This window comes from Sitophilus oryzae, unplaced genomic scaffold (assembly GCF_002938485.1).
Source record: "Sitophilus oryzae breed Bouriz unplaced genomic scaffold, Soryzae_2.0 scaffold_111_pilon_pilon, whole genome shotgun sequence".
NCBI classification, from domain to species: Eukaryota; Metazoa; Arthropoda; class Insecta; order Coleoptera; family Curculionidae; genus Sitophilus; species Sitophilus oryzae.
In genome coordinates, this window is record NW_022145749.1 from 8,094,384 (window position 1) to 8,109,069 (window position 14,686).

General features: G+C 34.9%; 1 protein-coding gene across 2 annotated transcripts in view; it reads left to right on the forward strand.

Moving 5' to 3' along the window:
* Window positions 1–5,421: 5,421 nt before the first annotated feature.
* Window positions 5,422–14,686, forward strand: part of LOC115885109 — a 34,103-nt gene continuing 24,838 nt past the window's right edge. For both annotated transcript variants that reach the window (XM_030903900.1, XM_030903904.1), the window contains exons 1-3: window positions 5,422–5,700; window positions 7,695–7,848; window positions 12,521–12,772. In XM_030903900.1, the coding sequence (XP_030759760.1) occupies window positions 5,541–5,700; window positions 7,695–7,848; window positions 12,521–12,772 (566 nt within the window). In that variant the 5' untranslated portion in view covers window positions 5,422–5,540. The remainder of the gene's footprint in view (window positions 5,701–7,694; window positions 7,849–12,520; window positions 12,773–14,686) is intronic.

A 14,686-nucleotide genomic window follows, 5' to 3' on the forward strand; every position in this document is an offset into this window, starting at 1 on the left:
TGGAGATAGTAGTTTATAAAGAATCATTAAGGAAGTCATTATAAAAATGGGACATCTCCCAGAGATGCCCCGTTTTCATAATGACTGTATTATACACTACCTAAAATTATTAGGATACTATATCAAGAGATGGCTCGTTTTCACACAGAACATGCGTCTAGAGCGTTACATTCGAAAGCCGATAAAAACGGGATTTTGAAAATGTTGGAGTTGACCCCTTTCCCAAATGACCGATTCGACAGATTAGATTTACACTTAAATTAAATTCCCAATTTTTTTATTCTAGGAGCTACAAATGCCCGACGCACTATTGCTGGACCCTGTTGTATTGTATATTGACGCTCCACAACTTTTATTTGAACATTTTTTTTATAGTTCTTACCGTTTCTCCGAAATTTTGAAAAAGTAATTTTATTAATTTATTTCACCCTTTTTCGGAGGTGAATTTAAAAAAAATCATCCACAATTCGTTTTTACATCTTTCAAAGTAACTCTTTGGACTAAAGTCATTGAAGATTGAAACGGTCGAAAGAGAAAACGTAGAAGCTGTATGGCGTCTCTCGGAGTAGTGAAAGTGAAATTAATTAATTCCTGGCCTGGTGGCCTTGCGGTACGGCCAACCTTGACCGCCAAACAGTGTTTTATGTTGGCCAGAAATGGCGTAACACGAGTTATTCGACGCATCTTCTTCTCCTGCTTGACGGTTCAAGCTAAACGCTGCAGGTAACGGTTCGAGGTTTACAGCAGTGGCGGGACAAGTCTAATAGAATAATAATAATTTTAAATTTAATCATTTATTTTAGTTTGATTAAAATCTACATTTTTGTACACACGTACATTGCTCGATCATATGGCCAAAATTATTGCATATAACGATATTTTTATTTTATTTTGGACCTAAGATGATTCTTTTTATATTTTTGGACATATTGGCTTACTACACAACTAACTAATATAAAATTAAAAATCTAAGTGCAACTATTTGTTATTATAATTTTATTTCATAATGAGTGAAAATCAACAAAAACAAATTTCATTTTAAACAGACAATATTGAAAACAATTTTAATTATTTCTCACCACTAATAGTCTGTATGCCTCCTCGAGCCTCAATGCAAGCTGTGAGACGACGTCTCAATTAAGTTGTCCAGAAGATGTTGAGGAATGGCTTCCCATGTTTGGCGCGCAGCAATTTTCAATTCATTTAAGCTACAGGGGATCATTCCTTTTGGCAATATGGCGTTTTAGCATGTCCCAAGCATGCTCGATCACATTCATATCTGGAGACATCGGTGGCCACCACAGTTTTCTTATACCCTCTTCCTCACAAAATTCTCGAACCGCTAAAGTGCGTTGGGGAGGAGCATTATCGTCCGTAAATAAATTCATCCCTCACTGCCTCTCGAAATGGACGCACAATAGGTTCTAAAACGTCTCTAAGATATGAGGCACCTGTCATTTTGCCATCAATAAAAACAAGAGCAGTTCGAGCTCCGTGCATTATACCTGCCCATACCAATGATTTCCCCTTGAAACGGGACACGGGGTTGAGCCGCATTCAAGCGTGCTCGTCTTCCAGATGCTCTCCAGACCAAAGTTCGTCGCGAGTCTGACACTAGGCCTATTCTTGTTTCATCACTAAACATGACGAAATTCCAATTAGGTCCATTTGCTCTCATCTCCTCAGCCCATTGTAGTCGCGTAATTTTGTGCTGTAAATGAAGCTTCGGAACACGTAGAGGCCCCTTAAATGTAATCCTTTGTCTAGTTTCCTCTGTCTGTGAGTTTTATTGCTATAGTCTTTCTTGAAACATTTACTCCTTCAAGACGAGCTTATTCATTTTTAATAGCAGTACTAGAAAGCAGAGGATAGTAGTCATTGGGCCACTTGAGCCAGACAGACAGCCAGATATCCGATATGGATAAATAGCAGTGTGATGTAAATCAGGTAAGAACAGTTAAAATACGCTAATAAACAAGAATAAACAGGTTAGAACCACTTTGAACCGTTTTTGAACTGCTTTGAACCGCTTTTAAAACAACAGACCTGTTCATTTTTTGCTCAAACCTGTTTATTTCTATTTTAAAGCGGTTCAAAGTGGTTCTAACCTGTTTATTCTTGTTTATTAGCGTATTTTAACTGTTCTTACCTGATTTACATCACACTCCTATTTATCCATATCGGATATCTGGCTGTCTGTCTGGCTCAAGTGGCCCAATGACTACTGAGGATTGCGTCGTGCAATTAGGGAAATTTGACGGTCTTGCACAGCAGTAGTAACTCTCTTTCTACCTCTTCCAGGCCGGTCTGTAACCTCGTTTGTCTCCCTGAATTTTTTTAATATTCGCGAAACATCGCTTTTGTTAACTCCTAGAATTTCAGCTATTTATACTTGCCGGTAGCTCTGTTGAGACATTGTTACTATTCTGACTCTAACTAAACTGTGAAATAATGTTTCTAGGCATTTTAAGGCCAAAACAATGGTCAAATTTCTTTTGAAACCCAAGAGACACAAATCGAAATGTGCTAGAATTTGTAATAATATTGGGTCTGAAAGATAAACATTGTTTACCATATCCATTTTAACAAAAAAAAATGTTTATTACAGATTATCAAAGCTATGTATAAAAAAGATTCTTTAAATTCCTTTCCGTAAATTTTTAAACGATATATGCAATAATTTTAGCCATGTGTGTGTTTTAATGCGTGATTTTTCTCTTGGTTGTTTCTTAAGCCACGTTGATACGGTACAAGTGTACATACTTGAATCAAGGACACTTGGATGCTGCCATATAACTGTTAAATATAGAGGAAAATAAGCAAATATGGAATACGGCTATCTCTCGGAAACAAATAAACGCAAGACAGTCATTTTTAGTCTTTTTTCATCATTATACTCACGTACAGGTTTTGCCATATCATTCCAAGGGGCTTTGTGGCCATGCGTGAGAGGGTTTTCTTTCAGCACCATGAGAAAAGATTTTTAGGTACTCAGAAAGTAAGCATTTCTTAATATGTGGTTGCAAATTATATTGTACAGGGTCGCTGATATGTATGGGAACGGTTGATTATTAGGTAAAATATAAGAGGTACCGTAAAACATTAAATACCTACAAAAATTATAGGGTTTTTAAATATCTATTAGCTGGTAATAAATTTAAGTATACAGGGTCGGACATAAAGTCGTGGCACATCAAGGTTTCATTTTTTTTAAATGGAACTCTCTGTATATTATTGCATGTTTCGCTTCATTCTTCAATTCTAAGCAAAAATCTAGATACACAAAATTTACCTCAAACCAACCGTTTCCGAGTTATCGACTTTTGAAAATATCACTTAAACAATTCGATTTAATTAATATCGATGTGTTCGGTTTCATTTAACGATGCCATTCTGAGGAAACTGTGATAATGATATTTAACATTAGTTTTCAAGTTAGCATTTATAGATGTATAAAATGAGATTATATTATGTCTAGAAATTACAACATTTTCGTCTAACATTTCAAAATCAAAACTTCATAATTCGGAAACTGTTGAATTTACGTATATTATGTGTATTATGATTAAGTACCTGAGTAAAAGTTTAGCTGAATATTGTCATATTTTTTACTCACTAAATCAAAGTCACTACGCCACTGGAAATTACTTAAATTCCTAATAAGATAATTAAATCTTGGAATGTTTGTGGAAATATTTAGAATTTTAAAATCTAATTACTAATTAAAAATTCATACATTGGATTTTGAGTACCTAGAGGATAAAAAACTTTTCATTTAAATAGTATTTTACCAGGCAGAGATCAATTTTTGGACTTAAAACCATATCTGCTAGAGTAACTGCCTAAAGTGCCTAACAGACAATAATATATGATTTTTCAAAAACAGTGACATTACATAAATCATAAACACTATTTTATAGGTTTGTTGACTAGGACAAAGAACAAGAGCATTGTTTTAATGTAAAAAATACGAAAAAATGTTAGTGTCTTCTTCAAAAGCGAATATCTCCAAAAAAAGCTATTGAAATGAATCAAAAATCATTCAACAACTATTAAGGACAGATACACCTAGATGATAGAGTGATTTTTAAATTCCTTGCTTTGTTAACGTACTCCACAGGGTGTTGCAGACTTTCACCAAAATATCAACATTTTGTTTCCCCTCGTATAATTGACACATGGCAACTTTCATTTTTAATTTAGAAAGAGATACTAAAAAGTCAAATATTTTAGCTACAAATTGCTTAAAAATCATCAAAATCGGCCAACTAGAACAAAATATATTAAACTTTAAAATACATCAAAATTTTTAGGTGCCCGTTTATTGTACCGGTGAGTGTATTTCTTCACCATCTTTCTACTGCAACTTGGTATAGGCATCTTCTCAGAGGAACTAGACAACCGACGATCTTTAAGGCTATCGGATGGCTGTAATGTTATACAAGCAGAGGTTTACGCCATAAAGGAAGCGGCTAGTTGTATACGAGAGAAAATTGCTGATAAACCAATAGGGGATATTGTGATGTACTCTGACAGCTTGGGCGCTTTAAGAAGCATCCCGATACAATCAGTGAGATCGAAAACTGTGATGGAATGCCGAGAAACACTGTCCTGGCTGCGTCAAGGACACCGCAATGTGGTGGGCAATCAAGAAGCGGACAGACTCGCTAAAAAGGGGGGCCAGGCCAGATGACCCACCACTTGTGACGATCAACACACTGAAGGTATAAGAACTACCATCAAGGCCAAGCAGCAAGAGACGTGGCAAAAACGTGAGGATTGCGCTACAGCTCGAAGACTATGGCCAGTTGTAGATAGCAAAAAGACACAACTACTAGAGCACAAAAAGGACCTAGTATCCATAATTGTAGGTGTCGTCATTGTAAATTGCCCGTGAGGGGTAAACCTCGTGAGATGGAAGATTTCCAACGACGACTACTGCAGAGAATGCGGAGAGGACGGAAACCATAGAGCTTTAAAAACGACGCTTTAAAACTTTAGGGCAAGGCTTTTTGGAGGGACTAGAGGAAGCAGCAGAAGCCAACATCAGCGACATCGGGAACTTTGCAAAGAGCTGGAAGTGCTTTAACGCAAAGAAAGAATGAGAGGAAGGTTTGGTACAACAATAACAAGGGTATCTCAATGGGCTCGAGGCCTCCGAGTGAGGGATCAAACATGATCCCAAACCCCAGCAACCTAAGCTAACCTATCCACTGCGAATGGTTGATTAATGGACCTAACTTCCCTCGAATGGTTGATTTTTCGCCCAACGTTTAATATAATAAAGTAACCAAACCATTATTTTTAACAACAAATCACCCCTTCGCATATATTTTAAAATACCCTGTATGTTTATTTGATGGAGATTAAGATCTGGAAAAAAATATCTAACTTCCTATTGTCAAAATCAGAGATAAAAGACTTATAATGTCAAAATGAAAGTGTCATTATCATATCCATATATTTCATTCGGCCCAAAAATTTAAGTTTGCGCATAAATGCTTGTTGAAACATGTATTTATAGAAGTCGATAATGTGTAATGAACTATAAAGCCAAACATCTGCGAGACATCTCTCTATCCCATCTAAAGTGTGGTAGACCGATTAGAATTCTGGTGTGGAAGAATGAAGATTTTTATGGCGACGGACAGGAAATTACTTTAAATCCATTTTATCTGAAAACCTGGAATGCTGTATTATGTAAAAGTTGTTCTGGTGAAAATTTGAAAACGAACAGTATTTAATATTGCCTCTACCGATGATAGTATGAAAATTTGGCGGAGCACGTCAATTTACATATCAATGGGGACAATTTTTGAGGCATGTGTTGTCGTGTTACTTTCAACCCCTTGACTCCCAGGGCACCTACTCCTAAAATGTTAAATAGCAACTTCTATTTCTTTTACCATTTTTGTGTTTCTTATAGAATTCTACATAAACTGCATTATTTCTTCGAGAATTTTATAAGGAACACAAAAATGGTAAAAGAAATAGGGGTTGTCATTTAAAATTTTAGTGGGTAGGTGCCCTGGGGGTCAAAGGGTTGAAAGTAACACGACAACAAATGCCTCAAAAATTGTCCCCCTTGATATGTAAATTGACGTATTTCGCCAAATTTTCACACTATCATCGGTAGAGGTAATATTAAATACTGTTCGTTTTCAAATTGCCACCCTGTATATTGATCAATAAGAAAAACAAACACCTTAACATTTTCATGTAATTTAAATTTGAGTATATTTTGTTCTAGTGGATCGATTTAGATGAATCGTCAAACAATATGTAGCAAAATTATTTGACTTTATAGCTTCCTTTTTAAATTACAAAATTAAGGCCCCATCTGTCTGTTTTACGAGGAAAAACAAAATGTTGTTATTTGGGCGAACACTTTTTTACTTTTAAAGCTAATATCTCCAATAAAAATAAAGCTATAGAGATAAATCAAAAAACAAATTATTGAGAAAAGATGCACTTGCTGATTTAGTGGTTTTTAACTTCCTTTCTTTGTTAAACAATTCCACAAACTTTTGCAAAAAGTTTCAACCTTTCGGCAAAATATTAACATTTTGCTTTTTCTCGTATAATAAACAGATGGGGACTTTTTGATGGGGATTTATAATTTAAGAAGAGACTAAAAAGTCAAATAATTGAGCTAAATATTATTTAAAAAAACATCTAAAACGGCCCTCTAGAATATAATGTACCATGTGTTTCTCAAAAGTGGCACACCTCTATAACTTTTTTACTTTTTTCAGATAAAAAACGAGATTTGATAATAGGACATAAATCAGGGTAGAGTAACGTTTTCAATTATTTTCGATCACTTCTTGTTTCACCGGAAATGACAACAATTTTTAATTTTTAAATGACACCATCGGTATTTTTTTACTTTATATGACAGAAAATGACATTCTGAATAGAATGACATATCATATGTCAAATTTTGACACTTTGAATTAAAAAAAATAGCATTTTAAATTTCACTCTTGTGTGCCATGGTGATAAATGTAACAACGATTTGACTAGAAATACCAAGTATGTGGTACCAAGCTTTTCTTAAAAAAATGCTTTTTCTAAATATGCTAATGAACCACCCTCGTTCCATTTGAGAAAAACGTTACGATTAAAAATACGATTTGGGCATCTTTTAACCGACCATGCTGGAAGAGGCCCTAAAAACATTAGACGATCAAACATATTTTTCCAAAGGTCCCGATTAAAAATTAATAGTTTTAACACAGCCAAGGCAATCTAGATTGAAATTTAAAATATTATTTTTTAACCAAAAATGTCAAAAGTTGACATGTGATATGTCATTCTATCCAGAATGTCATTTTCTATCAAATAAGTAAAAAATACTAAGGGTGTCATTAAAAAATCAAAACTTGTAGTCATTTTCGGTGAAACAGGAAGCGACTGACAGTATTTGAATACGTTAATCAATCCAAATTTATGTCATACACTAACATACGAAATTTCATTTTATTATATGAAAAAATAAAAAAAAGTTATATAGGGATGAAAATATTAAGGTGTATCTCCGTTTTTCACATTTTTATGGCCGTTGGGAATAAGCAAAAATCTTTATATTTATTATTAAATAAATACTTTTGTTATTAACTTATACTCAATGACGAAATTATTTTAGCAGTTGTAATCACAGCATTGTAATAAAATTTATTCTTGTGATACAGGTTATCTGACTGCTACCATTGAAGGCAATTTAGAGGCAATTAGAAAACTTGTTCATTTGAAAACTAGAAAAGTAATACGTTGCTTGGAACATTTAGAACCGATGGAAAAGTATATTGCTGTAGGTACTAAGCGGTTTAAAACCAGAAAAAAGGCGTAAGTATAATATACAGGGTATCAAAAAAATAGTGTACCAAACTTCATCAGTGGGCGATTCAACGGATAAAAATAAATCAAAAAGTTCCTATAAATACACCAGGGTACGAGGGAATTTTTTCCTAAAAATTCAAAGATTTCAAAAATACCAAATTAATTTTATTTTTTTCCAGTGTTTTCTCATATACATATAACTAAATATACTCAGCCTAATCTCTAACAAGTGAAGCCCAAATCGTGAAATAGAAATATTGAATTCTGCATGAGTCTATTTCACGCGGATATTCATCTAACTGCGCATGCCTTACCTGAAGAAATTTTCATTGGTCGGTGTTTTTAAAGGGAAGTGGTTGACTGTCATTTCACCTAACCTTCAATTTCATTTATATTTTTATTATTTATAACACATTAACATAGGAGTTGGAAAAATATCAAAAAATAGTTGGAAACGATAAACTAAACAAAATCACTCTGTTACGCGCACAAATAAAAAGTAATCCAAACAGAACTAAAACAACAATCAATCGGAGTATGGCACAATCGCAGTTCAATCGATATCCGGGTGAAATATACTTATGCAGCATTAATATGGAGCTGAGTTATGTTGTCTTTTTCTTACGGCACGGAAACAGCACACGGGGTTAAATAGAGAACATTGAGTACCTATATGTAGTTATATGTATATAGGTTTTGCACGTAAATGAGAGATAATGAGACTTTTATAAAAATTAAAATATTAAAATGAAAAACAATAAAAATTAATAAAATCATTCTGATGTATAAGCTATATTATTGTAAAGTTTCATTAATATCAATTTAGTAGTTTTTGCGTAAAAGAGTAACAAGCATACATCTATACACAGGGGTGGATGGGCCATATGGGAAAACGGGAAATTTTCCGGTGGGCCTGTAGGAAGATGGGCCGGTGGGCCGGCCCCTATAAGAGCTCAAAAAAAGATTGATTTAGCAAAAACTAAATAGTAAATCTTCTAACTAAAGTTACGTAAGATTCTTAGTGACTGCCTAACTAACTAATCGATTAGATCAATATAATCGTCAGTTGCTTTTAAACATACACACCAATTTGTAAAATAACTCTTGTTAGATGTCTTTCTGTGAGACACGTATAATTTTAATAAACATCTGTTTGTTGTTCCGTTTGAAATGTTTTATTATACAAGGTGAGTCTATAAGTGCACTTTATTTGTGCTGCTTTGTGCAAATATTTTCAGGGCTGGCAGATATGAATAAAAGAAACATAATATATTCTGACAAGACAATTTCAAAATTTTGGAAAATCGGAGGCAAAAGAGATTTTTTCGCCCGAGCGTACAAAATAACCGAGTTATTTTATTTTGAAAATTTAAACAAAAAATGCTTTTTTGCTTAAATTTTGAGAACCTCTGGATGTTTTCTGGATTTTCTTTCATGTAAATTTAACCTACTACTTATGTTGCCATATTATCAAGAAATGTTTTTTAACTTAAAAATAAAAAAAATTCCAAAATTTTTTTCATAAAAATTCCAAATTTTTGCAAAAAAAACTCAGAGGTTGTTTCTGAGGCCGAAATATACTACCAGTTAAAATACTTGCACTTATTTCTGGGACACCCTGTATATTAGTAAATAAAATATGTTTCTTCGTTATGGTCATTTTGTTTTTGTGGATTCGGGCCGGTTGCCTGTTATTCCCGGGCCGGTTTCCACTTCCCCATCCCCACTGTCTATACATACATTCATCCAAACAAACTTTTGCGTTTATATTAGCGCAGATATTAGTAAGGATTGCCAAACAATTAAAATATACACAAATTATAAAAATTATTATTTAAGTGCCAAACAATTATACACAAATTATACAGTGAAAGTCGGAAATTCAGTGATTGTTAACGTTCACTAGCAATTACGCACTGGACCAGTGAATGTGGTATCTGTAGACTTTTCCTAGTAATTTTTAACATTCACTAGTAAAGGTAACAGTTACTAAAGGTTGCCAGTAAAAGTTATTCCATTGTACAGGGCGAGCGTGGTGAGAAAGAATGTTGGTGGAAGTTAGAAAAAATAAAATTTTTAAGAGTATTGGATCAACTCAATATTCAAGCTAATCCACATATCTTAAAATTACAATTTACTTCTTTAGTTAATTTATTAAAAATTATAAAAAATAACGACATAACCTTCTAAACATATTAAAAGGGAAAACATAGTAAATATTTTGAAGTGTACAAAACAATTTAAAAAAACATTCATAAACATAAGATTGCTTATTAGTACAAAGTTTTTTTAATAAAGGTCTTCATCGTGGATAAAGTAAAGTATGCCCGAAATTTCTTCAACGGGAGTTATTCGTTTTTTGAAACCCGCTACTTCAAGCATATCAAAACGTTTCATAGTCACTAGGTTAACTAATTTATTTTTCTCTTGCTTGCTTAACTTTTCCTATGACTTCATTATATCGCAAAAAATGAAAAACAAGCGCTATTACATTTTTGCGAGTGCCTAGTTTACCTTAAATTTTCACAGAAAATTTCTTCCATAGGGAAAATACCGCACTGTCCTTTTTACAACGATAACAAAACAATTATACACAACCACAAAAAACAAAGCGAATTTACGCCAGATGTTTGTCAACGTTGCCAACGTTTAGCTCAATTTAATGTTATCCTGATATTGCCTATTATTCAACTTATCCTTATTTATCTTTATATTTTACAACATGTGGCAACCGCGCTAACTGAATCTTTCAAACTCAGTGCTATCGTCCAGGGAACGCTAACAGCTAGCATTCACTAGTAAAAGTTGGTTTCAAAAATAGCTGTTGAACTTTTACTGGCGTAGTCTTAGCAAATCAGTGAATGTAAGCTTTTACTAGTAATAAAATTGTTAACAATCACTGATTTCCAACTTTTACTGTAACATATACAATCATCTAACAAAATTAGTTATACGTTTGTCAAACGTTAAGAATAAAATTAATCTTGTTTATTATACGAACCACTCTCTACTAAGAAACGACCTCCTCTAGTAAGGTTCGGGAGACCTCTAGACCCAATAAGCGACAGACGTTGCCGTTTCGTCTACCCGGCCTGGGTCAACCAGGCGGGCTAGACAATCCTCTGAGAGTAGGTCTTAGCGGAGCAGAAGCACGGAGATACCTCCGACTGCTCCACGAAGGACTTGCTCCAGACGAAGCAAAAGCGAAAACACTCCTCCGAAAAGGAGAGAGTAATGAAACCAAGAAACAACCTGACTCACCTCCATTAAAGGACAAGAGAGGGAGCGAGAACCTCTCTCCTCTCCTCCGGCAGGGAGAGAAAAAAGCCAGGATGGAAAGCCGTCCAACACCGGGAGGCAAGCAGGGACTAGCTTTGCCGCTATCATCAGCTTTGCCGCTATTGCTGGACAAGTGAAAATAGCGGTGCTGCCAAAGGATTTCCCAGAGGTTGCTCTGACCACCGACCAGCAAACGTCTCTAGAAGAGGCTATAGTGGACGAAGTACTGACGATAGGATCGCGACACAACGATCTACATAATGTGGGTCAGTTGCGTTTTGCGGGGATAATTTTTCGGGTGGGCATGATCCTCATAGATTGTGTATCTCAAGAATCGGCGAATTGGTTGGTGAAAATCGCACCTAAGCTTAAAAATTGGCAGGGGCCGGAACTGGTTGCAGTGAAGAGAGAAAACAACCCTAAAAGGGCGACCATCACGGTCTTCTTTTTACCGAGGAGCAAGGGGAAAGACACCACCTACCTGCTGAGCCTTTTGCAGGGTCAGAACTTCAATGTAAGGACATCGAGTTGGCGAGTCATCAACTCGAGGGAGGAGGGTCATGGTCAGGTTCTCACAATAGGAATTAACCTCAAATCCAAAGAGGCAATAGAGAAAGAGGGGCATATCTTCTAATACAGACACGGGACAACACCGGTATCAGGTCTAAGAAGAGACCAAGTTAAAGAGGTGGAGAAAATGGAGACCGATCCTGCAGCCTCCACCTCACGGGTACCTCAGCCGGAGGCAAGCTCCTCGACTGTGAAGGGCACGGAGGGCCAAACTCCAACCGTGGAAGGGTGTGTACCCTCGGAGAAAGAACATCTGTTGCCAGAGGAGGATGGGAAATACCCTGCCCCTCTACAACAGAGGTTATTATATTTGACAGTTCTGACAATATGTAATGGTTTTGTCTGTTTATTAATTAATGGCGGTAATCGGTGTGTTACGTCGACGTTCTTGTACAAACCACAAATGCAGGGCCTCTTCCATCTGCTTGTGTTTCCCACTTCTTGTCGTTTGCCTCGATCCTGTCCCAGAATCCGCGATCTTAACAAAAGTTTCTACTTTTTCACGGTTCTTGATTATGGAATAAATGGCGGGCCGAGGAACTTTATACGATTTGGCTATGTCTGTTACTTTTAAGCCGCTGTCTACTATTTACGTAATATTTCCATTTTAATTTTAAGGGTTAACGTTTGATGTTTCCGTTTTGTTGAAGACATAATAAGGCTATAAACAAGCCAAAATTCAAGAAATCACGGAGCAAACGATTTAAATACGTTATATGTACGCAGACGCTAAAAGCCATGTGTTAATTTTACATAAAAATAATCCCAGTAGTCGCAGTAGTATTTCCAATACTAAAAAATTAAAAATTGATCAAATTTATTCTAATAGGTATAGAACACAGGCTGAAAAAAACCATTGGAAAATTAAGAAACAACGCCAGCTATCTGATGATTCTTTAGAGACCAACCTATTTCTTAAAGTTACGAAGAGAAATCGAAGAACTGTCATTTATATGATGGTGTCAGGTCGCACTTGCCAACTTCCTGTGAAAGTTGTGTTGACGGTAATGGACTACTTGAATTGGAACGTGGTTGTGAAGTATTTAGAAAAAATGTTGGATGTGGTCGAAGGGATTAAACAGTAAAGTAAAATTTTAATAATTTGTTAATAATTACTAAGTATATTCAGGGCCGGCGGAAGGGCCGGGCGACCCGGGCGGTAGATGCTAGGGGCGCCACGACAGCAACTAAAATACTTAAAAACAGTAATCTAAACAAATAGTAACGAATAACCAGATCAATAATTAATCGGTGCTATCAATTTTCACATTAAAATATCAGGAGTTACTACACCACATAGGGAAACTATCTGACTATACATTATAAACGCTACTATATCCTTGACCTATCCTATTATAGTTTACTGAAATTATGCTCAAAAATCCTTCGCACGAAAGTTTTGGTATAGTTTTGATTTTTTCTATTTTATATGTTTTTTGGGTGCTCTATCCGAAACTGGGATTTACCAATACATTTTCGTGGAAGAATCATAAACAAAACAAACTAAAAAATATAGCCAGCAAAAAAAGAGCCTGCAAAATTGACAGTTTTAGACTGACTGCTCAAAATCGCACTATTTCTACTACACACACCCTGTATTTGTTAATGGCTAAAATTATATGAGGCAAATATTCATTCGCAAGAAGCTGAAGAGGATTCCGATATCCTTATTATAAAAAAAGCTTATAAGTTTGCCTCATTAATTAAAATAATTTATTAACAGTAAAGAGAAAAAATATCAATCTTTCGGTGGTTTTGATTGTTCCGGATTGAATATGTACTAATACACGGTAAATGGTAGTAGAATCGTAGAATTTTCTCATTGGAGCAAGACAAAGAAATGCATCTCAAACACTGGCTGAACCTCATTTTGAAGCCGACAAAATTGTATCTGATCATATGCTGATTCTGCACGAAATAATTGATTGTGAAAAAGAAAAGAAAATTTTCTTAAATTCTTATAGAAAAATAATAAAAACTGCTTGCAACAAAATTCTAATGTTTTCAAAGATCATTTGTACCAGAACGAGACTGCCGAAGTTGGAATTCTATATCTTATCACTGTATATACCGGGTGCTTCTCAAAAGTGGCGGCACACCCCTATAACTTGTTTATTTTTTTAGATGAAAAAAATCAAAAAATGAGATTTGGTATGTGAGTGTACGACATAAATTAGTATTAATTGACGTATTCAATTGTTTTTGGTCACTTTCTGTTTCACCGGAAATTACTACAACTTTTGATTTTTAAATGGCACCCTCGGTATATTTCTACTTTATGGCATATGTCAATTTTTGACATTTACGCATATGGTTTGTTTGAAATTGTAACATGCGATTTGTAACGACAATTTGACTCGAAATACAAAGTGTGTGGTATCGAATTATTCTTAAAAAAATGCTTTTTCCAAATATGCTGAAGAGCCACCCTTGTTTCATTTGAAAGAATTGAGATACGATTAAAAATACGATTAGGACATCTTTTAACGGGCCAGGACAAGACACGAAAAACATTAGACGATCAAATGTATTTTTCCAAGGCTCCTTATTTAAAAATTGGTGTTTTTAACAGAGTCATTGCACTCTAGTTTGAAATTTAAAATAGATATATTTTTTTTTGACGAAAATGTCAAAAGTTGACAAATGATATGTGGTATGTCATTCTACTCTGAGTGTCATTTTCTATTGAATAAAGTAGAAATATACCGAGGTGCCAGTTAAAAATAAGTTTTAGTTATTTCCGGTGAAACAGGAAGTGACTAAAAACAATTGAATACGTCAATCAATTCTAATTTATCTCATACACTAACATACCAAATCTCGTTTTTTTTTATCTAAAAAAATTAAAAAGTTATAGGGGTGAGTGAGTCACTTTCAAGACGCACCCGTTATAGAAAAAACAACCGCAACTAAAATTGAATGAAGAGAAGAATTTTGAAGTGTGTTTGAAAATTTGGGGGGGGGGGGCGCCAGACAGGGTACTCGCCCGGTCTCA